A 27,748-nucleotide genomic window follows, 5' to 3' on the forward strand; every position below is an offset into this window, starting at 1 on the left:
TGGTGCTCCAGAGGAATGTTGTCATGGTGATTCCAAGGAATGAGAGCCCAAACTCAATGTGCAGAAGGGGCAAGCTAAGAAACAATCATTCATAGCCTGTGAATGCCTTCAATTTCCCCTGGAGATCTGAATATTAAAGGTGGAATCCAATGGCAGACTGAGTAATTTTAGCTGATGGAAACTATTGGGATGCTCTTATAGGCAAGCCCTGTTGAAATGTAAGGCTCTTGTAAGGCTCACCATTCATCTCAATAGCAGGAGTGTCCCAATGGATTGCATATTTAATTTTTTTTTAAAATAATATTTATTAGAGTTTCAAATAGTACAAAAAACAAAAAGAAAAAAGAGAAAAAAAGGAAAACAAAAAGAAAAAAGATTCAATCATTACAATCCAAATTTTCAATGACTTCTTTCCACAACTTCCCCTCACCTCCCCTTCTTGTATTCCATGTCCAGATATTTATCCAACAAGTTCTTATCCCTAAATTTTTAACCTTAATTTGTTATTATATTTAGTTCAATTTATATATCAACTTTTAACTTATATACATCAATCCTTTATACTTAAAATTTTTTCCTAGGGTCGACCCAGTTCCCCTTCCACGAATTCCCCATTTTTATACTAATAACAACACAAAATTTTAAAAAATTTTTTTTAAAAAATTCAGTCACCCTTTGGATTTCCAGGGCCCACCCTCCCTTCCCCGGTTTCGATCCCCGAACCATTGTCCATTAGTCCATCTACTCTCAGCCTGGCAACCTCACGTCTGAGGCCCTTAAATCTCTCTCAGTCCCTCTCTACCGGTTTCTTTGAAAGTCCTTTATATTTATCACCAAGTCTCGGAGGGGCACTATCCCTATAATGTCCATGTTCCTTCCAGCCAGACTTCCCTGTTTAAAGGTGGAGCTCAAATCTTGTTTTTTAATCCTTTTAAGTCCAAATAGTCCAAAGGCTCCAACTTCCACCTTGGTCAACTTTATAGTCCATAGATCTTCAAATCCCCACAAAAGGAGATCTTTCCATTCCTCATTTTTAAATTCAGACCAAATTTTCCTCTTCCAGTCCTTATTTTCATCCATCTTGACAGGCCTCCGGCACTCCTTTGCCTTCTGCAGCACTGCAGCCCCTCCTTCCTGCTCCTCTTGTTCAGCATATATCTCTTTCTCCACTTCCTCAATTTTTTCTAGTTTCTTTTCTTGTTCAGCTGCCTGGGTTTTGTACATCAAGTCCTTTTCCAACTCAGTAGATACATTTACTGTTGACTTCGAAGTTATGGCAGATGTAGACAAAACATGACCTTGCTCATGCAACTTTCGCAACTTTCCCAAGAGAAAAGCAACCTCATCCAGGTCAGCTAGTATTTTCCGACCTATTTCCATTCTTGTAATGACCCTGAACCCCCTCTAGAGGGATTCTGGTTACTCAGTATTCCTTTCACTTCCAACCCAAAAGTCAAGTTAATTTGTTTCAGTCCTTGTTTATTTTCAGCAACTTGTAACTATATTGTATCTAATGTAACCGGCAAGAACATCAGAAATAAAATTCTCTATTTTTCTGACTTTGACAGCTAATCTGACAGCTGTCAAAATCTTCTGTGTCTCCTCAGCAGGCTCCTCTCGCGGATCACTCCCGGTCCCGGGGGGGGGTGGTGGCACTTTAGCTCAAAAAGTTAGCTCTTATCCTCCAGCACAATAACTTATATTATCAATCCGTGGAATTAATAACTTTTATCCAATAAAGAACAGGCTCTTCACTCGACCTTAGTTGTCAAATCCTTGCTTTAAATTGTTTACAATGGGGGGGAGACGGACTTCCTCTTTGCATCTCCCCCGCTCGTACCGAATCCAAAAAGGTTTTTAGTCCAGTTTCCAAATTACTCACGGGTTGTTGTTTTTAGTTTTAGTCCACATTTTCAGAAGAAGAAGTCAGCGCTCTCCGTCGAATGGCATGCGGCTTCGCTCGGCAGGGGAAGCAGAAGACTCACAGCACCGCGCCGCTCCCCGTCCCCCGCTCCGTAGCCTTTAAAAAGGCTCCTTCGTGGGTCGGGGGCGCTAATGGTGCCCGCCGAGTCACCAGGTCCACGGGCTTCCACGCCCGTGGTTTTTGAGGGTCCCCGCGTCGCCGGCGTGACAGGACCCGACCCCTGCCAAGCAGATTCCCTCCGGAGCTCGGAGGGAATCCGCCATTCGGCAATGGCGCCAACCCGGAAGTCCCAATGGATTGCATATTTAAGTGTTGCTTTACAAAGGCCCCTACAGCCTGCTGTAGCGGCTGCCCAGCCATGCAAAATGTCTAGCAAAAGGCTTCCAAAAAGCCCTCAACTTGAAATTAAAGGTAGGAGCATTGGCCAACCTTTCAGTTACAATTTCTGCAACTCCCATCATCCCTGGCTACTGGTGATACTGCTGAAGAGTGGCAGATGGGAGGAGGCTGGCCTGGGAAACAATGGGTCTTCTTCCCCCCCTGTTGGGTTGAAATAAACAACAGACGAATGACAAGTGTCATACGGGAGGCATCTACCAAGCATGTCTCGGGGAGTCCCTTTTATTGAATATTACAGCATTGCCACATATGTGCTTGTTGCTGATTGGTTAACACAAATACAATACAAGGGTTGCATATAGACATTAATCATCAATAGATTAAAGGTTGGGAAAGGGAACACAGAATTAGACTGGCATGAAAACCTATTAAACTATAACTAGTGACTGATATAGCAAAACTTAACAGGGCATAACTATTGTATTCCATAGATGTGGTCAACCATGCATTAGGAACAGGTCAGAATATGATGTTTCATGAACTCAATGTGAACTGAACATTCTAGGGTGAGGAAGGAATGCTTCAGCTTAGATGTTTGCCAGAGTCATGTGCAGAAGCAAAACTTCCCATCACCCCCCTTCTTTTTGTATTTTTATTTAGATTTTCCATCATAGAATTTAATTTAAAAAGAGAAATAATACATAACAGAAAAGAAACATTAAATCATTATACATTAAATCATTATACAATATCCGAAAAAGAAAAAACATAAACAAAATAAAATAAACCCACCACCCAGTTTAACTTCCCTCCACCACTACTCACCACTACTACTACTTGTCGTGTGTGTGTTTCTTTGTGGCTGATTAGCTGCTCTCCCTGTGCAAAGGTCAGAGGGGGCAGGGCTTCTGTTGAGTCAGGTGATTAGCTGTGGGAGGAGCTTATCAGAGCTTGCAGGGCAGCGGCTGAAGGAGGAGCAAAAGAGTTTTCTTGTGTGTGTGTGTTTCTTTGTGGTTGATTAGCTGCTCTCCCTGTGCAAAGGTCAGAGGGGACAGGGTTTCTGTTGAGTCAGGTGATTAGCTGTGGGAGGAGCTTATCAGAGCTTGCAGGGCAGTGGCGCGCCTGGTGGCGCGCGCAGTTTGATCCATCTTTTAGGTTTAGGGGAGCTAGTCTCAAACGTTTGTTGGGGGAGACCTAGGTTTTTTTTTTTAGGGGGGTTATCTGTCCTGTCTTCACGCTTTTAAAGATGGAGGACCACTGTAGCCACCCCCAACGACACGTTCTCAAGATGGAGGGTGAGGGAACAGCTGCAGTCGCCTGCGGTTCCTGCGCAATGTTTGCCATCTTGCCAAAGGTTGCAGGCAGCTTTACCTGCAGCAATTGCATGTTGATTGCCCTCTTAGAAGACAAAGTCCAGCAACTAGAGGAACGTGTAGCTACGCTCCAAAGAATTAGAGAGCTGGAGCTCTTCTTGGAAGCAACAGAGAACACCGTCTCCACCAAGGAGGAGACAGGGGACACCCCTGAGAAGGAGGCTAGTTCACCAACACAGGTGCCAGATATATGGAGAAACATGACTCAAAGAAGTAGGAGGCCCAGGGTTCGCTCTGATTGTTTAGAAATACACAATCACTTTGAAGTCCTCTCCCCTAGCATGGAAGACGAAGAACAGACTCCATTTGAGGATCTCTCCCTCATTACAGTCGATCAGGTATATGAAGACGAGCAGCAAAATCAGTCCTCAGGGAATGTGCAGGCGACCTTGGAACGGACAGCTCACGGAAGAACCCCGACCAAACCTAAGAGGAGGCGTGTAGTGGTGATAGGGGATTCCCTACTGAGGGGAACAGAAGCAGTGATCTGTGGGCCTGACAAGATGTCTCGGGAGGTGTGCTGTCTCCCCGGGGCTAAGATCCAAGATGTAACTGAACGACTGCAAGGAATCATAAAACCCACTGACAAATACCCCTTCCTCTTGGTTCATGTGGGAACCAATGACACTGCAAGCAATAGCCTCCAGAAGATCAAAAGAGAATATGAGGCTCTGGGCAGGAAACTGAAGCAATTAAATGCACAAATTGTCATCCCAGTTGAACGACCTGGCCCAGGGAGAGAGGGAAAAATAGTGGAAGTGAACAGCTGGCTTCGCAAATGGTGTAAACAGGAACGGTTTGGATTCTTAGATCACGGACTGCAGTTTCTTGAAGATGGACTTCTGGCAAGCGATGGGCTGCACCTCACAGCGGTTGGGAGGAATGTTTTTGCCAAAAATCTCAGAAACCTCATCAGGAGGGCTTTAAACTGACTAATGTGGGGGAGGGAGACAGTGCTCCTGAAGGTAGGAGTCTATCAATTGATGAAGATGATCATCCAAATGTCATAGACCAAATGGAGCAAACAGCACGCAGACCTAGTGGTGGGAGGAAAAAATCATTAAATAAGAGACACGGGGGAATGATTAATGGACTTCAATGTCTGTACACTAATGCGCAAAGCATGGGAAATAAACAAGATGAGCTTGAGCTCTTGGTACAGCAAATTAAATATGACATAATAGGCATCACTGAAACCTGGTGGGATAAGTCCCACGATTGGAATGTAATAATGGAGGGATACAATCTATTTCAGAGAAACAGACCAGACAAGAAAGGAGCCATGAAGTTGGCTTTCTTAAAGTCAAGAAATTGAGTCCTAGTATGCTTGGCTACTCCTTTCCGCTGTATAGTAAACTTCAGAAGAGCATGATCACTCGCGCCTAATGATCCTTCCACTTCTACCCCACTAACCAGGTCATCAACATTGGTTAGGACCAGATCTAAAATGGCGGTTCCTCTTGTTGCTTCTCCCACTTTCTGGACAATGAAGTTGTCTGCAAGGCCAGTGAGGAATCTGTTTGACCTTATGCTCTTGGCTGAGTTTGACATCCAACAAATATCCGGGTAATTGAAGTCCCCCATTACTACTATCTCCCTTCCTTTTGCATGCTTGGCCAGCTGTTCCAGGAAGGCATCATCTATGTCCTCTGTTTGGCTTGGGGATCTATAGTAAACTCCCACAATGAGGTCTCTGTTATTCTTCTCTCCCTTAATTTTGACCCAAATGCTCTCACTTTGGCTTTGAGGTTCTAAATTTTGGATCTACATTATTACTTTTAATTTGAGAATCCATTCCTCCTTGGTAGGTAGTTCTTTAGCTTTCCATTTAGATGCTATTACTATCCTAGCTGTGGTGGTCGCATATAAGAAAATTCTTTTTTTCAATTTCAGTATTTCTTTTTTTTTAATGATATTTATTGAAAGTTTAAGATTACAGAAAAAAGTGAGAGAAAAAAGAGAAAAAAGAAATTAAACAATACAAGTCAATACATATAAAAAACAAAAAAAGGAAAAAAAACACAATACATCAAAACCAAAAACAAAAGCAAAAAAATTAAAAACAGATCCAATATTTCCATATCTTTATCTTTCCTTAACTTGTTTCATCGACCTCCTCACACCTCCCTTTTTTGTACAGTGGTGCCTCGCAAGACGAAAATAATCCGTTCCGTGAGTCTCTTCGTCTAGCGGTTTTTTCGTCTTGCGAAGCAACCCTATTAGCGGCTTAGCGGATTAGCGCTATTAGCGGTTTAGCGGCTTAGCGGCTATTAAAGGCTTAGCGGCTTAGCAGCTAAAAGGCTATTAGGGGCTTAGCGGCTTAGCGGCTTAGTGGCTAAAAGGCTATTAGCGGCTTAGCGGCTTAGAAAAAGGGGGGGGGGAGTGAAAAAAATCGCAAGACTCGCAAGACATTTCCCCCTTGCGAAGCAAGCCCATAGGGAAAATCGTCTTGCAAAGTGCATCGAAAAATGGAAAACCCTTTCGTCTAGCGGGTTTTTCATCTTGCGAGGCATTCGTCTTGCGGGGCACCACTGTATTCTAGTTATTAATTATTTCAGCAAATGCTTTCCATCTTTCACTATTTTCTGTCATTTAATTGTCTTAATTTATTTTAACCTTATCTTACCATAAAAAACCCTAAAACTTAAAACTTATTTGTACATAACTCCTTATAACATTTCTACTAAAGCCATATAGTTTCATTCCAACATTTTTCTAACACTCATTAATTTTACAATATTTCTCTAAATAAATTTTTAAACTTTCTTCCAATCTTCATCCACCGTCTCTTCTCCCTGGTCTCAGGTTCTGTCAGTCCTTTCTACCCATTCCATCTAGTCCATCAACCTGGTGATCTTCTGTCCGAGGCTCTTAACTCTTTTCCATGTCCCTTCTGCAGATCTTCTTCATATTTATACCTGCACTTTACTTTGTCTTCTGCTAATCTTGTTCTTAATTTCCTTCCTTTGTCACTGAGGAGTAGATCTCGGGGAGACTCCAACCTAACAATGTCTTTATCCCTTCTCGACAGGTCAGCCCATTCTCCATAGTCAGAACTAAAATCCAAAGGATATTTCAAAGCATGTTTCAAAATCCCTCCAAAGTTAAAGGCCCCCACCACTCCAATCTCCCCCTGGCCCAAAACCAGATCCCAAAAGCCAGAACATCCCTGCATAAGGGGATCTTTCCAACTTTCCTTCTTCAATCCAAGCGGGACTCCATCTCTCCAAATCTGGCTTTCTCCAGATTCGGTCTTCAAAAACAACAGCTTATGTTCATACAAGGCCGAGGCTCTCTCCACTTGTATTACCTGAGGTTCAACAACAACCTCCTCCTTTGTCTTCTCCACAGCTTGCCATGTCAACGCAGATTCCTGGGTCGGTTCCTGAGTAGTTTCTGTATAAGTATTCACTTTTTGTCCCAAATCAATCATTTTTTGTACAAAATTGTCAATTTTAGTAATCATCGCATCCGTCTTCTCATGAAGCTGTTCCAATAAGGCACTTGTTTTGCAAAAAGCAATCACTAAGGCTTCTTCTGTCCACATTCTTGTCCAAGGTCAATGTCTAATTCTCACGGTCTTTAATCTCTGCAGCTGGAGAATTCCCCAGCTCCACTCCTGCAACAGTTTCAAAAGCTCCCTCTAGGGGAAACAATTTCTATTTGTATCCGTCCTTTTAAAAGCAGGTCCAGCAACAAAGTTAACAAAGTTAATTTCAATTTTCAGATATTTTGCTCCTTTTAAGTGCAAAAGGAAACATTGGAATCAATATGTTTCTCTTATTTAACTATCTGTCAACATATGTTTTATTCACAGTCAATGAACTTTCCCAATACGTCGGTCTTCCTGGCAGCCCGTTCCCAGGTTCAAAACGGTGGTAATTTATCTTTCTTCACTCTCTCTCCTGCAGGCTTAAACAATCTAAACTTTCCCCCCTCTTCTCCTGCTTCCAAGGGGGGTTTAGTAATTTTAGCTGATGGAGATTTAATCCATTACAAAAGACTTTCCAGACTTTAGTTTGCAAAGTCTTTGCTTCAATCTATTTACAAAAGCGGAAGGCGGACTTCCTGTTTGGAACCTTCCCGCTTCGGTGCCAAATTAAAGATGTTTAGTAATCCAATTTTCCGTTCTACTCACGGGTAGTTGTTTAAAGTCCAATTGTCCACAGGAAAAAGTCAGCGCTCTCCGGCAACAGCAATGCGGCTTCACTCCGTGAAAAAAGCAGTCGATTCGAAGCACTGCACCGCTCACCCCATGTCGCTCCGGATCCCCGAAACCGGGCCGGGTTTCCCCGCGAGTAGGGGAGGCGCAAAAGGTGCCAGCCGAATCCCACGTCCACAGGCTCTCCCGCCTGTGGTTTTTAATGGGTCTCCGCCTCGCCGTGGCGGTCCAGACCCTGATTTCCACAAAGCGGATTCCTCCCGATCAGAGGAAATCTGCCATTGCTGGAGGCGCTAACCCGGAAGTCTCCTCAATTTCAGTATTTCTTTTCCTAAAAGGCCCAATAGGTTAGCCTCTAGTTTTTTCGTTAATGGGATTTTAAGCATTTTTTCCAACTCCTCGTGTATTTCTCCCCAGAAGTACTTAATTGGGGTGCAACTCCACCACATATGCATTGTTGTGCCAGCTTCCTTGTTGCATTTCCAACAGAGGTTGGATTTTAGTTTATAGATTTTTGCTAATTTGGCTGGTGTTAAATACCACCTGTAGAACATTTTGATTAAATTTTATTTTATTGTATTTGTTATGTACTGAGTTGAATAGGATCCAAAATGCAGCAGTCTGATTGGTCCTAGAACAATAGGATTCAGAATGCAGCAGTCTGATTGGTCCTAGAACAATGCAGCAGTATGATTGGTCTGCAGGAGCCACCCAATCCGGCTCCAGATGGAAGTGAATCCACAACCTGATTGGCCTACAGGAGAAGTCCGGAATTAGCCAATCACGTGCAGCCCATTGTGTAAATAATGTATATAAAGCAGATACTTTGAGGGGACTTTCGTTCCTCCTCACCACTATGAGCTGAATAAAGAGCATGAAATCCACTCTCGACTCTGAGTATATTTCAGTACTACAGGTGGTAAACCTTATATCTTCCTGCCAAAGTTTCTCCCTTTGCTCTAAATATATTGTGTGGCCAAAGTCTCACGCCCATTTAATCACTGTCTCTTTCACTTCCTCGTCAAACATATCCAAATCTAGCAATAGGTTATACATTTTAGATAGTAATTTTTGAGGGGGTTTTTTTAGTAATGTTTCATGCATTAATGAATTCTCTTTAGCAAAGCCTTTCTTCGAGTCCGAGTTAAAGACACTTCCAAGTTGTATATATTGCCATCTGTTGGAGACATAATGCCTTATTTCCTCGTATGGTCTTATTCTAGGTTTACCTTGATCTTCCCCTATCAAATTTCTATATGTTGCCCATTCCTTATTCATGTTTAATTTTTTCATGGCATGGGCTTCTAGAGATGCAAGCCACCATGGTGTCATTGGCTCCAGTCTCATTTTGTACTTGCTCCAGACTTTATGGACTTTGATCTTATCATATGTGAGGTAGGCATACCTATTGTTAAAGCCCTCCAGGTCTAATAAATCTGCTTTTTCCAAAGTGATCCATTCTTTCAGCCATACAAGGCATTCTGCTTCACAGTATAATTTTAAATTTGGCAACGCCAGACCTCCCCTCTCTTTTTTGTCTGTCAGGAGTTTAAATTTTATGTGGGCCTTCTTATTTTGCCATATCTTTCCTCCACTCCTCAAAACATATTTCTCTAGATATGGGAATTGTTTGAAAGAGATGGAGCATTTTGGGAAGGACATTCATTTTAATTATGGAAACTCTTCCTCCTATTGATAATTTTAATCTGCTCCAAGTTTCAAAATCCTTTTTTATTTCTTTCCAAACCCTATTACAGTGGTACCTCGGGTTACAGACGCTTCAGGTTACAGGTGCTTCAGGTTACAGAAATAGTACCAGAAATAGTACCTTGGGTTAAGAACTTTGCTTCAGGATGAGAACAGAAATCGTGCGGCGGCAGCAGGGGGCCCCATTAGCTAAAGTGGTACCTCAGGTTAAGAACAGTTTCAGGTTAAGAACGGACCTCCAGAACGAATTAAGTTCTTAACCCGAGGTACCACTGTATAAAGAACAACAAGCCATGATGTAATATTTAAAGCATTTTCCTCCTCCGCCACTAGGTGTCGCTGCAGTTGGAGCTGCAGGCCCTTCTATTTTGTCTATGGCTCCATTTTAAACAGGCAGGACGCTAGATGATTCAACTTTTCTTTATACTCATTGCCATTTTACCACCCTTTCTTCAGATCCTCATTGCTTTGCTTCTTCTATTGACACTCTGTTCCCGCTATCTTTTGTAGCTTTGCGCTCTCCCACAATTTCCTGTTCAACCTCCTTTTTCCTCTCTGACGCTGGCTTTTCTTTCTCCCGTCTTTTTCTCTCCCTTCTTTACCGTTTGCAACGCTCAGCCAGGTCTTTATAGCTCACTTGGGTTCCCTTGGGTTCTGCTTACTATTTTAATTCTTTTGCCTTCTCCACGGCTTTGCTTGAAGTGATTCTCCATGAAGCCAAGTGGTAGGATTGGGGAATCTAGTGATTCCCCCCCACTCCCACTCTCCGCCTTAACGTTAAAAGGGATTTAGGTCAGTTCTTAAACTTTGCTGAACTGTTTTGCTCACTTCGACCTCAGTATTTGAGCTAGTATGCAGGAGCCAAGAGGCAAAGCCTCACTTTTACTTTGATGTACAGTGGTACCTCTGGTTACGAACTTAATTCGTTCCGGAGGTCCGTTCTTAACCTGAAACTGTTCTTAACCTGAAGCACCACTTTAGCTAATGGGACCTCCCGCTGCTGCTGCTGCTGCTGCTGCCGCGCAGCCGTGCGATTTCTGTTCTCATCCTGAAGCAAAGTTCTTAACCCGATGCATTTTTTATTGGTTTGCGGAGTCTGTAACCTGAAGCGTCTGTAATCTGAAGCATATGTAACCTGAGGTACCACTGTAAAGCTCTTTAGTTGCAATTAAATAGATCGTGTTGCTGTGGATCTCTGGTAAGTAAAATTTTTTTAACCTTTCGGCTTGAGATTTCTTAATAGTAATTTGTAACCTCTGCATCTATGAACTTGGGTTTTTTTTAGTTTAAGCCTCTTTTAGTCCAAGTTTTGTTTTATTTTATTTAAGATGCAGGGTCCAGCGGCTCTTATAAATCAGAGAGTTCAACACTACTCAATTCAGTCCTTGGGGTGTCTCGCTGCAAGGTTGGCCCAATTTTTTTAGCGCTGAGGTTCTGTGCTTCCCTTGCCTTGCTGCGATCGGGACGTGCTCGATCCAGCAGGAGCACTTTCCCCTAACCTGACTGTGAGAGTGCTTTGCCGGAAGTGTCATGGGAAACAATGAGTCTTCTGTTGGCTGTGGATAGTGGAAGAAAAGGCTGGGCCCTGTGGATTCTGACTCGAGGGTAGCACTAAGTGTGTTTAGCCCAACTCCCTACCATCACAATTTCACAGCCTGCTATGTATTACCGTATTTCCCCCTCTATAACACGCAGATTTTTTCTTCTAAAAAGGAAGGGGAAATGTCTGTGCGTGTTATTGAGCGAATGTGTGGTCCCTGGAGCCGACTGGGGCGAGTGGAGGCAAAAATCAAATCGCACGTCTTGGAGAAGGGTAACCTGAAAAGAGGAAGCGGCTGCTTTCCTGCATTCTGCCTCAGGGTCTTACTGCCCACCCTCCTCTGTTTCGTTGCTGTGTTTGCTCAAACGGAACAAAGAGCAGGGAAAGCCCCTCCCCTCCAGGCAAGCAGAGGGGAAAGCAGAGTGTCGTTCCTTCCTCTCTGTGCTCCGGTGCTGCTGGAAACATGCAGGTGGGAGAGAGAGAGAGAGAGCGAGAGAGCTGGCTGGCTTGGGTGGGTAGGTGGGGGAAAACTGTTGCCTTCCTTTCCTCCCTCCCGTTATACCCCTCTCCTGCATACTTAGCCAGCTGCTTCTCTGCACACCCCTCTCGTGCTCCTTGTCCCTTCTGTGTTTTTCCTTCCCTCTCCACTTAAAATGTGGTTACAAAGCATGGATCCACATGGATCCTCAGGATCTTTGCATTGGGTCAGCCCAAATTCACCATCAGATCACATAGCATGTCCATGGCTACAGCCTGCCCCCCAAAAATCACGCACCCACTGTTGCCTGGGGCTGCAATGGTGCAAAAACGTGGTTACAAAGCATGGATCCACGTGGATCCTCAGAATCTTTGCATTGGGTCAGCCCAAATTCACCATCAGATCACATGTCTGTGGCCACAGCATGAAGCACAAAAATGATACATCCACTGTTTCATTCAGAATGTTTTTTCCCTTGTTTTCCTCCTCTAAAAACGATGTGCGTGTTATGGTCAGGTGCATGTTATAGAGCGAAAAATACGGTATTTCTTATTTCTATAGTGCCCTCTATGCACATGGCACCTTGCAAGGAACATAGTTGACAATCCCTTATAAAAAGTCTAAAAACAGACACAGGGAAACATGCTTTTCAATACTGCACCATGTGCTTTGTATTGTTCTCGGTGACTTCTAACACTGAAAGTGGATTTGTCATTTAGTCATGTCCGACTCTTCGTGACCCCATGGACCAGAGCACACCAGGCACTCCTGTCTTCCATTTCCCTCCCGCAGTTTGGTCAAACTCATGAAAGTGGATTAGATCAGCCCTACTGATAACAGCATTCTAACTGCCTCCATCATTCCTTTTCTTTATATCCAGGGGTGTGTAAGAGTTATTAGACACACACAAAGTACAACTGATGCCTCACAAGCCTCTGAGTCAGCTCCTTGGTTTACTTCACACAGTTCTTCTTACTCTGGCAGGTAGTAGCTCTCCAGGGCTTCACACAGGAGTTTTTCCTACCTGAAGATCCCAGGACATTCTTCATGCAAAGCAGCTGACATCAGGGAGTACCTTTCATGTGTTTAGCGAGTATATTTTGCAAAATTACAAAGAACATGCCTTTTAAAAAGCATCTAAACTAAAAGAAGTTTTATCGGATTTGTTGAACACCTTTTCGGCCCTTCCTTCTCAAATTCTTCCTTCCCTCCCAATGCAGTAGCCCAGGGAGACATTCCCCTGCCATCTTGACCTTAGACAGGTCATTACTCCCCACAAAGTACTGAATGACTACTCTACAGGGCAAGGGGGGGCCTGGCTGGGCCAGACAGAGATGGCTCTAGAGAAATGCATGCTGGGGAGGGAGATTGTGGTGCTTTTATTTATTTGCTTGATTTGGGGGTGGCAGCTCCCCCCCCGCTCCCCCCTAGCTATGCCCATGCCTGGGGAAGAACTAGGCAATGAAGCCAGTCAAACTGAGAAATTATGTGTGGGGAAAGACATCTAGTGGTAAAAGAGGGGAACTGCAATTGGTTTTTTATAACACTACTTTTTCTTTTTTATGGAATTAGAGAGGGGAAAACAGGGGCGAGTGACACCTAGAGGTTTCTAAAATTATTGCAAGTCAAAACAATATTACATTAAGAAGGTAAAGATAAAATTAAATAATTATTTAAGACAATTTGAGATATGGCAACTGAAAAGCCACAAGCAACGAAAGGAGCGGTAACTCCCACTCCTGCACAAGGGAGAAGAGGGTCAGCACTAGAAGTGGAGCCAAAAATGGATGTTTCAGAATTAATTATGGGTTTAAAAAAAGACATAAGTGAAAATGCTAAGGCCTTGGATGAAAAATTGGATAAATTGGGGGGTGGAGGGGTAGAATTGAACAAAATACAAAATTAATTGTGGAATTAAAGGGTCAAATTAAGGAATTATCAACAAAAACTACAGAATTGGGTAAATCGGTACAAGACCTAAAAACAAAAACCCAAGGCCTAGAAGATATGTCGAAAAACACCCCGGCTGAGGGCAGAGAGCTAAAGAAAGAACAGGGGAAAAGAAAGGAGGAAGTGATAGAATTAAGAGACCCAGGAAGCAGCTTGGGATTCGATTGCAATCTTGGAGATGCAGCAGAAGGAGCTGACATTGTGCTTCCAGGGGATCCTGGAAGATGCTGACGAGGATATGAGAGAGGTTAACAAAGGAATTAGCTAGTTGGCTAGAGATACAAGAGGATGAAATATCTACGTATATTGGAAAAAATTTCTGAGTTAAATCGAGACTTGCAAAAGCTTAAAAATGGCCTGGTGACTGTTTGGTGGTTTTCAACTCAATAGCCGTCAAAGATAAGATTTTACAGATAAATTATCAAAAAAATACTGCAAATGGATGAGAAAAATATTATTAGTTTAAAAGAGATTCCAGCATGACTGCTTTAGAAAAGGAGTAACTATAAATTTCCTTCACCTACAAAAGGAAAAAGCAGAGATGCAGAAATGTAGGAGAAGCAGAAACTTTTTGGAGAAAGTACAAAAAACTAGGAGGTGAAAAACCACCGGCAGTGGGAGAAGTAAGTGAGGGGTTGGTAGCAGTTAAGGAGAAAAACAAGGAGAAGTAAAAGAATAAGACTATTAATTAGATTTTTTTTTGTAATAATACATAATTGAATGATAAAGCTGAAAATCGTAATGTGGAATGTAAATGGACTAAACATTAAAATAAAAAGAAATAAAATAGAGCATGTTTTATTGAAACAAAATTTGGACATACTTTGTTTACAAGAAACACATGTAGCAAGGAAACACAGTAGATTCTTGAATAAAATATTAGGACTGGACTTAATTACATAAAACAAAAAGAAGAGGGGTTGTAATTTATGCAAAAACTAAGCTCAACCTGAAATTATTATTCAAAGACAAGGAAGGAAAGATGATAGCAATACAGGTAACAGCACAAGGTGAGAAAATAACAATAGGAATTTATGTGACGAATGAGAGAAAGTCGGAATTTTACAAATCACTTGAGGAAAAAATGTTTGAATATATGGACCAGACAATAATTTTACTTGGAGATACTAATGGGGTAGTCTCCCTAGAGATGGACAGGACATTAAGAAATCTGAAAATAAGGAAGGGAGACGACCATTAACTTTTTTTCAATTAGTGGAAAACTTGAATTTAATTGATATATGGAGATTTAAACACCCAATGGACAAAGAATTCACTTTTTTCTCAGAACCAAATCAATCTGCTGGAAGAATCACCTCAATATCGATATCGAGTGATGGAAAAAACCCAGAGATACAACCTAGGACTTTTTCATATCATAACCCAGTCTTATTAGACCTGAGGGGTGAAAGGAAACCACCACAGAAGTGGAGACTAAATGAAGGAATTCTGGATGATAGGTCTGCTTTGCAGAAAGCAGAAAAATCTTTAAGAGACTTTTTCGAATTAAATTTGAACCAGGGAACAGATTTGAATGTGGTGTGGGATAAAAGTAAAGCAGTAATGTGAGGTTTTTTAATACAACAAAATACACTTCCGAGAAAAATGGGGGGGGGGGATACTGGAGGAGATAATAAAAAATGAAAACAATGAAAACCTTAAAACAAAATATAAAAATGTTACAAACACAATTTTCAATGTTGGCGAGTCAATAAATTGAATGGAAAATCAAAATGTTAAAACAAAGGAATTTTGAATTTGCCAATAAGCCGGGGAAACTGTTAGTATGGCAATTAAAGAAAAAACAGAGGGAAAATTTAATAAATAAATTGAAAGTAGAAGATAAAATAATTGATGGCTTGAAAGATATAAGGAAACATTTTGTAAGATACTATATGGAACTATATCGAGCCGGAGAGGAACATAAAGATAAAATAGATTATTTAAAGCAGAATAATTCTGAAAGAGAAGATTAATTACCTGAACACACCAGTTACAATGATGGAGGTACAAGAGGCAATATGTGATGGCCTGAGAATCGGATTCAGAGGCTGAACCTGAGGAATCCCAGCCTGCAAAGGAGTCCCCACCTCCAGGACCGGCTGAGCTGGGGCTGGGGCTTGAACCTGAAGGGCCCTCACCTGTGCTGGATCCTCAGGAGCAGACTACCAGCTGAATCTGCTCTGGCTCCGGAGGTGATCGAGGACCCATTACCTCAGGTGCTCCACTCTCAGCCCCGTCAAGGGAAGGTGACTGGGTCCAGTAACCTCCAGCCTCTCCTGAGCTGCAGAGGCTCAGGGCAGAGAGGCGGAGGGAACTAAGTTATCGCAGGAGGAGTGCTCACCTTAAGGCCAGGAGAGGCAGGTCACCTGTAGATCGGGACCACCCTAGGCCTCAGAGGAGATAAAGGCCAGTCAGCCCAGTCCCAGGTTGCGGGAGCAACATTGTTGGTAACCTGTTCCTGCTGGCACCCTGTCCTGCTCTTCTGCCAGAGTTCCTGACCTCACCCAACTCCTTGCCTTGGACCCCGCTTCAGCCTTGACGGACAGCCTCCATACCACACCTTCGACCTCGGACTGGACTCAGACCACACTGCACGGTAACCCCCCCGGGACCAGCACACAATAACTCAGGCCAAACTAGGTAAAATGCCAATTAAGTACTATAAGGAATTTCAAGATTTTCTGGTACAACCACTTAAGGATGCAATGAATGGAATATTAGATACAGGAAAGTTACCAGAATCCTGGAAAGAAGCATACATTACGTTGATTCCTAAACATGATACAGACTTAATGTCAGTTAAGAATTACAGGCCTATCTCCTTACTAAACAATGACTATAAACTGTTTGCTAATATATTGGCAAACAGATTGAAAAGGATTTCGACTTCCGGATAGAATACATCCCGGGAGACAACAACGTCATGGCAGATGCACTATCCAGGAAGCCGCAGTATCTCGAGGAAGCGGCACCGGTGGCGGCCAAGCACATTTTCGCACCGAAAGCGTGGGCGTGCGCTTCAGCCATAGTGGACCTGGACGCGGTGCGTCGAGCACTGCAGACGGACGCGTTCGCACGATCCAAGATGGAGGAGGTGCAAAGAGGCACAGCGAAGGACGAAGAGTTCCAGGTACGCGACGGACTACTCCTCCGCAAAGGGGCGCTCTATGTGCCGGGGGACGACCTCCGCGCGAAAGTCCTGCAGCAGTTACACGACGCACCCAGCGCTGGACATTTCGGCAAGGACAAGACAGCGGAATTAGTAGCCAGAGACTTTTGGTGGCCCAAGATGAGGGGTGAAGTTGAGGATTACGTCGCTCGGTGTGACACTTGCCAAAGGGCCAAACCAGTACACAGGGCGCCGGCGGGACTGCTGGAACCGCTTCAGACGCCGTTTGAACCGTGGGAGAGAGTGGCCCTGGACTTTGTCACAGATCTGCCCAGCTCGAGAGGCAAAACAGCGGTGCTCGTAGTAGTAGACCTGTTCACCAAGATGGCGCACTTCATTCCTTGCGCGAAGGTGGCCACGGCGGAACAAACCGCCAAGCTGTTCATAGACCACGTGTTCAGAGTTCACGGCTTGCCGAGATCCATCCTATCCGACCGGGGGTGCCAGTTCATCTCGAGTTTCTGGCAGAAGCTGCTGGGCATCCTGAACGTCAAGATCGACTTAGCGTCGGCACGACACCCGCAGACCAATGGACAAGCGGAGAGGGTCAACGCCATCATGCAGCAGTACCTGCGATGCTACGCGAACCAACAACCCTCGACCTGGGTGGACTACCTACCGCTGGCCGAGTTTGCCTACAACAACACGAAGCACGCGTCTACAGGGGTGACGCCGTTCTTCGCCAACAATGGGCGGCATCCCAGAACCTTCCCGGGTTTGGAGACGAAGGGGGAGGGGGAGCCACAGGGGGCAGAGCACTTGGCAGCAGAGTTGCAGGAGGTCCACGAGCAACTCCGAAGGAACTTAGAACTAGCAAAACAAGCCTACAAAGTGCAGGCAGACAGGCACAGGAGAGTCGGGGAAGACATCCAGGTGGGGGACTGGGTATGGTTAGCAGCCCAGGCAGTGCCAGCCAGAACGTTAGCTAAGAAGAAGCTCAGGCACAAGCAGCTAGGGCCTTACCAAGTCGAGGCGCAGATCAATCCAGTGGCCTTCTGGTTGACGCTCCCGGAGGGTTCCAGAATGCACCCAGTCTTTCACAGGTCGGTGCTCACACCCTACAAGGAGCCCCACAGGTTTCAGACCCCAAGGGCCGCACCAGACCCACTCCGCAAATCACCAAAAGGGGAGGGGTCACAGAGGGCGACACCACTCAACGAGGTCACAGAGATTTTGGACTCGAGATGGGGGGAAGAGGGAGTTGAATATCTCCTCGCCGAGGAAGGTACCCCGGCCAGCGCCAACAGGTGGGTACCGGACTATGCCTTGGAGGAGCGATACCTCAAAGACGAGTTCCATGCACTCTTCCCTCACAGACCTATGCCGGCAGATTATTTCGACAACTGGCTTTTCACACCCACACTTTCGGCCAGCACGTTCCAGGGGTTCTCATCAGCTGAGGAGGCGACGCCGGAATGGAGCACCCCAAGGGGATCTTGCTCAGGGGTCGACACCGACCGCTCCTATTGGTGGGAAGATCAACCGGAGGTGGGGTGGAGACGGGAACTGCAAGAGGGGCTCGGACTCGCAGCATCACCCGAGGTACCGGAGGGTGAGTTGGATATGGACGCATTGGGGGAGGATCATGGGTTTGAGCATGAATGCAGAGAGATGGAAGCGGAGGAGATCGATGTCGACGAGCCAAGTACGGACTGGCCAGATCCAGCGGGAGGGCTGCACGACAAGGGCACCGAACCGTATCCAGCACTCGCCCCCACAGCACTGGAGCGCCCGGAACCCACGCCCGAAGAGGGGGAGGGGGGAAGGGGGGCTTCGCGGGGGGGATGGATGTCAGGGGCTCAGGGAGAGAGCCACAGGGGAAAGAGGAGATGGAGAGCGAAGAGGAAGGATCGGAGGGAAGCATAGGAGGGTATGAGAGTGACCAGGGAGATTCCATGAGCCTCTCCAGCGAATCAGAAGATTCCCAGAAGGAGGCGCCCAGGGTCAGGGCAAGGGGGGCCAGCGGAGAGGCTCAAAGCGGCAGCTGGAGATCAGGGCCAACTTACCCACCAGAGCGTAGCGGGGGGGGGGGGGAAAGAAGCCCACAGATCAGGACCAGCGGGGAGGGAGAGTGAGTCAGGACTGACCACGCCTCCGTCGGGGAGTGGAGGAGCGGAGGGGAGGTCAGTTCCAGCCAGCCCCCCCGAAGGGGGAAGCAGTGACAGGAGCAGTGTAGCCGTTAGGAGGAAAGTGGGAGGCTGGGCGCGCGCGCCAAGTTCAAATGTGCAGGCGTGCGGGACAGCAGAAAATCCGGATTGGGAACCAGGTCCCAAAGCCCGCCGGAAGCAGGGGGAGGAGTCAGAGGAATCCGCGTCCGAAGAGTCGAGGAAGGGTGAGACCTCGGCGGGCAGGAGGACCCAGAGGAGAAAGGAACAGAGGAGGAGGTGGAGCAAGGCGAGGGTCTTGAACTGGTGTACGGGGGGAGGAGATTCAGATGGAGCTTCGACGGTCTAGAGTTACAGACGTAGGGCTGCGCGCCGCGGCTGTAAAACCAACAATGAACTTCAATAAAGACTTTTGTATATAAAGAGACACTGGCGTTGGTCCTTTGTGAGCTGGGACCTGAGGCTGCCCTGACAGGTATGAAAAAGTTAAAGTCCACAAAGGATTCCTGAACCATGTAATAAGAAAGTCATTATATGTGGTATGGGATAAATACATTTTGTTGCTAGAACAAAGAACTCCATGGTGGTTATCGCCATTAGAAGCGATTTTTGTGAAGAAATCGAATATGAGAAAAGATTGGTTACAACATTTTAACAGATTGGTTACAATATCACCAGCTGAATTATGTTTTTAAAATGGATAAAAGAAAGGGTTTTGCCACTGAATTATCGAGGTTTGAGAAAGAATTTACAAAATAAGGTGAAACTACTTTCTAAAATGTATAAATTGTTTTTGGAATGGTTTGTTAAAGATGAAGAAGTTAAGTCAGCAATAATTCAATGGGCAAGAGATTTCGGATATAACATAATAATAATTTATTATTTATACCCTGTCCATCTGGCTGAGTTTCCCCAGCCACATAAAATTGGCAGCATGGGAAAAACTTTGGAAAGAGGATTTAAAATTTACAGCGAGTTACATGCTGAAAGAAAACTATATGATTATGTTTAATATTAAGGACTATAAAAAAAACTGGCAGAGAGGAACTGAGAGAGAATTAAGAGCCTCGGACGTGAGATCTCCAAGCTGATAGTAGAAGATTGATAGACATTTGTTGGGGATTGAAACCGGGAAAGGGGGGGTGGTGGAGTTTGGGGATCCAAAGGGTGCATAATTATAATCTGTTTTTGCTTTTATTTTGTTTTGCTATTTGTATGAAAATTGGGGAAGTCGTGGAAGGGAATTTGGGTCGACTTTAGAAAAAAAAGTTTTAAGAATGAGAATTGAGGTATAAATATTGATGTTTATAAGGTAAAATTGGTTGTTTTTTTTAAATGAACTAAATAGAAAAAGGTTAAGAATTGGAGATAAGAACTTGTTGAATTAATAATTTGAATTGGAATACAAGAAGGGGAGGGGTGGGGAAGTCAGGGAAATATGTTATAGAAAAATAAGGATTGTAAACTTTATGTGTTTTTAACTTTTTTTGTTTTTTCTTTTTTGATTTTTTTTTTATTGTACTAAGTGGAAAATTTCAATAAATATCTTTTAAAAAAAGAAAGAAAACAAAACTATATGATTATGTATCATTGGTATTTACAGTAACTCCCAGTAAGTTAGTGAAAATGTATAGGACTAGCTCAAATGTCTGTGGGAAATGTAAGGAAAAAGAGGGCACCTTCTACCATATGCGGTTGAATTGTAAAAAGATAAAGGAATTATGGGAAATATAATGAATTAAAAAAAGTTTATAATAGTAATTTTAGGTGCAGACATACTGAAGGATTTGAGAAGACTGTTCATGTACGCGTCTACGGCTGCAAGGATGCTGCTTGCCCAGCAATGGAAAGAGAACAAGATGCTGTGACAAAGGCGAATTGGCAGATGAAATTAGTTAACTATGCAGAGATGGCTAGATTGACTAGGAAAATCAGAAATCAGGAGGATCAAAACTTCCATAGAGAATAGGACAAATATAAAAGGTAAAGGGGACCCCAACCATTAGATCCAGTTGTGACCGACTCTGGGGTTGCGGCGCTCATCTCGCTTTACTGGCCAAGGGAGCCGGCGTACAGCTACATGTGGCCAGCATGACTAAGCCGCTTCTGGCGAACCAGAACAGCGCATGGAAACGCCGTTTACCTTCCCGCTGGAGCGGTACCTATTTATCTACTTGCACTTTGATGTGCTTTTGAACTGCTAGGTTGGCAGGAGCAGGGACCGAGCAACGGGAGCTCACTCCGTCACGGGGATTCGAACCACCGACCTTCTGATCGGCAAGTCCTAGGCTCTGTGGTTTAACCCACAGCGCCACCCGCGTCCCAGGACAAATACAGATTGTATTTAAAAGAACATTGTAAACACTTGAACTCTTTGGCAGGCTTTGAATAACTCTTGAAGTGTTATACTTTGGATATATTGGAGGACTGTAATTCGGATGAACTATAATATGCAGTTGACATAGACATTTAAACCCACAGAGGGGAGGAGGGAGGTCCTAAGATTTGGGAAAATCTTGTTTTATTTTTACTATTTTTTAAAAAAATGTTAATTGTTTGATTTACTTTGTAAAAACAATACAAATTATTTCAAAAAGGGAAATTGTGTGTGGGAAGAAGTCTTATATTTTATAATAAAAATCCCAATTTTTATTATTGTTTTCATAATCCTAGAATTTCACTTCCAATACAACTCAATTTTAATACCATACTTGAGGCTGAACTCTGGGCCAGCAGCCCCTCCGACACACCGTCGCGCGGCAGAGAAATGTTCTGCAATTATACATTAATTCCCCCTTTAAGGGAGGCACTTCCCTCCCCAGGCGGGCTTCGAAACTCCTCCCCGTCTCCTCCGCCCGCGGCCTGCGCGGTCCCCATGGCAACAGAGGCGCTTCCTCCTGCCCCGCCCATGAAGGTGCGCAGGCCCCGCCCCTCTCCCTCCCCCTTCTGCAAGCCCCGCCCCCTGGCGCCCGGGCGAAGCAAGCTGGGCGGCGCCGCGCGCCCCCGACGCCCAGAAAGAGAGACGGGGAGCCGAGCGCGGCGGGCAGGACGGAGCACGCGCGCACGCGCCACCGCCGTCGGACCCAGGTGAGGACTAGGGGGTGGTATTGTGTGGCCCCTCCCTCTGGGGACCCCCTTCCCCCAAATGCAGCTGGGGGGGGGAGCAGCGACGCCCCTCGGCCAGTTTCCTTCGCTCTATCGCATCTCCCAAAATCTCCTCACGAGGAGGGGGCGCCCCCTCCCCCAAGAAAGGTGCTTCGCACGGAGGAGGAGTCGGGTCTCTTTCTCTCTCTTTCTTTGCCCCCCCCCCCGGATCCTTTTCCATCTCCGGGACCAGCCGCTGCCCCTCCTCCCCAAGAAGACAGCCAAAGTCTCCCCCTTGTGCGAGCGAAAGACAAGCCTCTTCCTCGGGGCAGTCTCCCCCCCCCCCCGCAAATCACTTCCGATCGCCTCCCGACTTTCCTGGGCACTTGTGAGCCTGCCCCCCCCCCCCCGCGTCCTCTTCGGTCTCCTCGTTTGCTTTTCCTCCTTTCCTTTCCTCAGTTCTGCGGGATGCGCCCCCCCTCCCCCAACTCTTCTCCCGCTTCGCAGCCTCTTCCCAAGCCACCTTCTCTTCCGGACACCTCCACCCCCCCCCCCGCATTTTCTTCCTTGGGGTCTATATGTGTGCAGGCGGCACTTTCCCAAGGGGAGGGCTGTGTCCCCAGATTCCTCCTGACACGGAGCCTCCCCCCTCCCCTCCTTTCCTGCCTGGCAACAGCCCCTTCTGCTTTGTGTGCCCCCTACCCTTGCTCTGCTTTTTTGTTTCCCGTCGCCTCTGTCATGCGCCTCTGCAACAGCTTGGGGAGAAGGCGGCAGAGGAGAGCGCCTGCCTGCCTGCGAAACCCTCCAGCCGTGCAAAGAGGTCGGGGGTCAGTGCCTGCTTTGCTTTCTTTGCAGAGCATGGAAGGATGGGGTGGGGTGGCATGCGGGTGGGTGGGTGGAAGAGCCCTCCAGGCAAGCTTGAAAGAAGGAAAGGGAGCCTCCTCTTTTAGGTCTAAAACTCCCTGGAGTGATTTTTACTTCCTCCCTCCCTCCCCTTCCCTTGTTTTTGCTGCGTGTAATGGGCTCTCCCTTTTTAGCGTCCAATAAGCCGGACCCTTTTGATGGGATTAAAGGCCAAAGCTGACAGAGGAAAAATAGCAACAGGGGCTGGAGCCAGGTCGAGTTCCTTGTTCTTCACCCATTTCCCAGACCCATTTCTCCCCCTCATTAGTTAGCTGCCAGGAGGACAGAGCAGGATCCTTATCAGCCAGGCAGCTTGGCTTGGCTTGTTCCAAAATTGGGTTGCTCTGACTAAAAACAAAAAGAAATCCGATTCATCTTGATCATGCTTACCCTAAAAAAATAATCACATTATGCTATTTCCAGAGTTTCTTCCTTCTGCATAGCTAAATCATAGTATTTAAACCTCATTAAAGCCCCATGGGATAATTAAGTGATTCTGACATCCGTAATTTGTCTTACTGCATTTGAGATGATTATGTTTAGTTGAGTTATGCTAATGTCATTGTTTGTCCTCTCTCTCCTTCAGAGATTATTCATTTATTTCCTACATAGAGTGTATGTCGCAGGGAGGGCAGACTGGAGGAAACTGCTGTGCACTTGTAAACTGGGAAGGGGTGCAAATGGGAAGTCAGCATCATGTAATGTACATGAGGGGATTATTGGGCTTCTGTGCATCTCCCAGAGCAAAAGGCCAGGGGCTGGCTAGTTGGAGGGATCTAATTTTTGACTTGTGGTATTATAAAAGAAATTAATTTGGGGAAGGGGGTAGTCCCTTATTGTGGTATGTCCTGTGCTGATAGTATGGTTGTAAAATGAATCTGGGTCTATTTTTTATTATTCAGACAAAGTGTTTAATAAAAAGTTTTGGCAGTGTGGTGTAGTTGGAGAGTGGTCATGTGAATGGAAAGACTTCTTCAGCTTTGGACACATTTGAATCAATATCCATTTCTCATTTAAAAGCAACTTAGTTGACAGATTAATGATGTTATTACTTTTGTAGTGTGTTTTTTTGATAAGGGATATTGTAGGTAGGATTGTGTTTTTTACTTGAAGCAGTAATAGTGTGACTAAATGATGAACACTTTAGACATCCTATTTCAGCTGAACTTCTTTCAAGACAGATGCTTTGAATTAGGGCAGTCTTTGCTAACCTGGTCTCCTGAAGGTGTTTTGGACTACAATTCCCATCAGCCCCAGCCAGCATGGCCCTATGATGAGGTTGTCAAGAGTTTCAGTCCAAAACATTGGAAGGGCACCAGGTTGGCAAATTAGGGTCTCCTTTGTGGCATTAAGCTTAGTGCTAGTTCCACAGGCATCCACAATGGTGTGAGATAAGAGAGATAATATTTATTACGGCCATAGGCCCATACAGGTGTGTGTTCTGCCTGTAACCTGAAAGTTGAAAGATAAAGTTGACTCCAAAGGGAGCATGAGCTTGATTCTATTGATGGCACAGTTAATTTGGTTCTGAGGCACCTGACAGTCAAATCATTTCTCAGCTGTGGATTCACTGAATCTCTGTCATTTCTTAGCAGTAGACACTGTTGATAGACTGTACTGCATCAGACATCTGGTGTTACTGAATATTTGAAATACTGGTTTTCTGTATCTGATACGATATTATGGAAGAGTGCTGGGATATTCGAAACTTCTTAGTTTAATGCCCCAGTGTTAAGCACATTGACCTGGAAGAAAATCCTACTGAAATTAATAGAATTTACTTCCCAACTGTGAAACAGGAATGTTAATGACATGTCTCTCATAGCAGTTAGGAAAACAAATATAAGCATTTAAAGCCCATTTAGCACTGTGATTCTTGCATTGCAGGGGGTTGGACTAGATGACCATTTGGGTCCCTTCCAATCCTACAGTTCTATGATTTCAACCTGAGGAGCCCAGCTCTGTTTCTGCTGGCTGCATCTGTGCAAAATGTGTTTTGCTTTGTGGCAGCTACAGCAGCATCCTTTGCTTAGCAAATGGATAGATAGCCTCCATGTGTCAGCAGCCTCAGCCTCCTGCCTGCTCTGCCCTGTCAGAAAATGTGCCCCCAATGACTAGGGTGGGCTCCTTGTGCTGGCATTGGAAATTCTAGTTCCCATTCCTCTGAGAACTGCCTACGGGTCATGTCATCTTTGACTGTGGAAGTGTTGAAGTGTTTTGATATTTTGTTATATTGAAATTGCTTAAAAAAAGGGGGGGGGGGAGAATTGTAAAGTTGGAAGGGACCACAAGAGTTATCCAGTCAACCTTCTGCAATGCAGGAATCTTTTGCCCAATGTGGGCCTTGAACCCACGACCCTGAGTTTTCATGCTGTACTGACCTGAATTAACACAGGCCATATGATGCTCCATTGCATTTGTTGTATTAGAACTGTCAAATAGTTTTCTTTTAGTTTCTCTATTCAATTTTTAGTGCAAACAGGTACATACATACCAGTACTTATATTCAGATTGGGGAGGGAGATGAGAGATTCATAAAGAAATGCAAACCTAAAAGAAAGAAATGAGAAAAAAACTGTAATGTGAGAAAAGATCACATAGGGATAAAAGGAAACTCAGCAAGTATATTCAATCTGCCCTTTAAGCAATGTGGCACATGTTCTGGTTTTGAGCATTGTTAACCAAAACATGCATAATGTGTCTTGTCTAAGACGGCAAGCTAACCTTGTATAATGGCAGTGTCTGTATTTATAAAAGAATATACCAACGACCCTCTCATAACATAACAATGTCACTATATACAGCAATATAAAAACATTTAAAAATACATTAAAAGCACTACAAAGTAATCATTAAAATGACCAGCTACTGGGTATCCTGCAAATGTTCTGGTTTTGCGGGTTAAACATTTCCCTCAGATTGTCAAATCTGCCTTTATGTCCCTATTTGCATGACATGTTCAGTTTGCAGAGGCAAACCATCTCTGCAAATCTCATTGGGGATTGTGCCTGTTGTGTGATAAACTGAGTAATTTAATCTGGAAGGACAGGTGCTTTCCTGACGTCTGGCTTGAAGAAAGTTTTGTATTTTCCGTGTTTAAAGTAGGATTAGGACAAGTCTTTGACAGATGGCAGGATGCAGACTTAATCAGTGTACCACATGGTATCCAGTTCATAATCTTTCAAGTTTGATCTCTCAACCTCAGTGTCTCTAATGATGATTTAATGTGTGAATGATCTTGAGTATCTCTCTCTTCCAGGTACTTTGGATCATACAATTCTGTTCAAATTAATCTGGCGAGTGCAATCATTAAGTGAAGTTGGCATCGCTATTCAGGGATTGCAACATATGGTTATTGATCCGTCATACATGACTTTTTATTGGTGACAATTATGAGAAAATTTCATTGCGAGAAAAAGGGTAGCTAATGTTTCTATGGCAATGATCCATTACTCTCAGCAGCTGTAGGCAGCACTCTTTTAAAAAGTCATGTGTACAGGCCTGAACCAAAAAGTTTTTGTCCTCCAAGCAACTGCACCATAATTCAAAAGGTGCCCCTCAGAGTCTCTTGCAACATGATACGTACTACCTGAGCTGTGTGCAAATATTATTTCCTAAATGCCTAAAGCAAAGTGGTGAAGAATAAATATGACATAGGGTGGACAAATCACAAGAATGTGCCTGTGGACTTAAGTAACCAAATGCATGAGGAAAAGAGAGGAAGTGGAAGGAAGGGAAGTCTGGAGCAGAGGAGACACATTGGCTGTGCAATCCGATGCATATTCTCACAGAAGTAAGTCCCAGTGAACTTACTCCCACGTAAATGTAGTTAGGGTTGCAGCCTCAGTTAAAATATTAGTGAATGAAGAGAATACCTGGGAAAATAGAGACAAGACTACAAGAGTTCCTGGTTTGTTCTTGACCCCTGCAGCTGCTTAATTGAGTGCCCTCATTGGAATAATAATAATAATAATAATAATAATAATAATAATTATTATTATTATTATTATTATTATTATTATTATTATTATTATTATTTATTATTTATACCTCACCCATTTTTTGCATTACAGAGCAGGCCTTTAGGCTAAGAGGATGTCCAGCACTGTTTCTCTGGCATTCTGGGTCATACCAGTAGGTAGTGCATTTGATGAAAAGACAACAGAAAATTTGAAATATCACAACACATCAAGTTGATCAAAATACAAATTAAATAATGTGAGTGTGAGAATAGAGTGAAAAAAGTTAACTTTACAGTTGATAAATGTGACGTATCAGACAGCTGGTGCAACCCATGATAATATCACAAATGATCCTTGCTTATAGAGCGACAATTTTTCTTGGCTCTTTTCAACATATTAAATGAATGCAACCCCCTGTTCTATAGGGGGTTGATCATGACAAAAAATGGAGCTGCTAGTGAGGAGATCTTCCCTACCTGGCTGGAATTGCTGTTTTGTGTTACTGCCAACTTCTTCTAAAGTTAATTGGTTATTGGCAGATGAGTGATATTTTCATGATAAGGCTATTTCAGTTGCTTTAACAACTTCATTCACACAATATCACTAGTGCATCAAGCCACAACCTCATATCCTCCAGATGTTTCCCCCCCAAATGATATTTATTCAGAGTTTCATCAATACATATAAAAACCCCCAGCCCTAACCCAAAAAGGAAAACAGAAAAAAATAAAAATAAAAAGAGAAAATACAAATCTCAAATTACAGTTTTTCATTTGCTTAATTCTTGAACCTCCTGACACCTCCCTTTTTGTATTCTAGTTTAGTTATTTCAGCAAATTCTTCCCATATTTCTCAATTTTATTTTAAATAGTTAATCTTCACACTCTATCTTATTTATTAATCAACATAACCTTTCCCTCTTTTAATATAATCTATTATTCAATTTACCTTGCTCCATTTAACCTTATCTTATGTTAAAAATCTTAAAATTTCAAAAACACATTCATGCATTTCTCCTTAAAAACATTTCTACTAAAGCCAATTTAGTT

The 27,748-nt window shown here is 44.1% G+C and overlaps 1 protein-coding gene and 1 long non-coding RNA gene across 14 annotated transcripts in view; one reads left to right on the forward strand and one right to left on the reverse strand.

Annotated features, from left to right (window-relative positions):
• Window positions 1–2,500: 2,500 nt before the first annotated feature.
• Window positions 2,501–22,629, reverse strand: LOC144325184 (uncharacterized). The gene is made up of 2 exons (XR_013390521.1): window positions 22,537–22,629; window positions 2,501–4,673 (listed from the first exon to the last, which is right to left on the reverse strand). It is a non-coding gene; the product is annotated as an uncharacterized LOC144325184 (long non-coding RNA).
• The window catches only part of KIAA1671 (KIAA1671 ortholog), a 130,777-nt gene continuing 124,733 nt past the window's right edge, over window positions 21,705–27,748 (forward strand). For 6 of the 13 annotated variants that reach the window (XR_013390515.1, XR_013390514.1, XR_013390516.1 and 3 more), the window contains exon 1: window positions 21,724–21,837. Coding sequence is in view for 1 of the 13 variants with exons in the window: in XM_077917742.1 (XP_077773868.1) it covers window positions 22,413–22,661 (249 nt within the window). In the remaining 12 variants the exon portion in view is untranslated. Of the gene's footprint in view, window positions 21,838–22,397; window positions 22,662–27,748 lie in introns of those variants that run through there. The other 7 variants (XM_077917738.1, XM_028702071.2, XM_077917745.1 and 4 more) reach the window with 6 other exon arrangements.

The sequence above is a fragment of the Podarcis muralis genome, chromosome 13, assembly GCF_964188315.1.
Source record: "Podarcis muralis chromosome 13, rPodMur119.hap1.1, whole genome shotgun sequence".
Taxonomy (NCBI): domain Eukaryota; kingdom Metazoa; phylum Chordata; class Lepidosauria; order Squamata; family Lacertidae; genus Podarcis; species Podarcis muralis.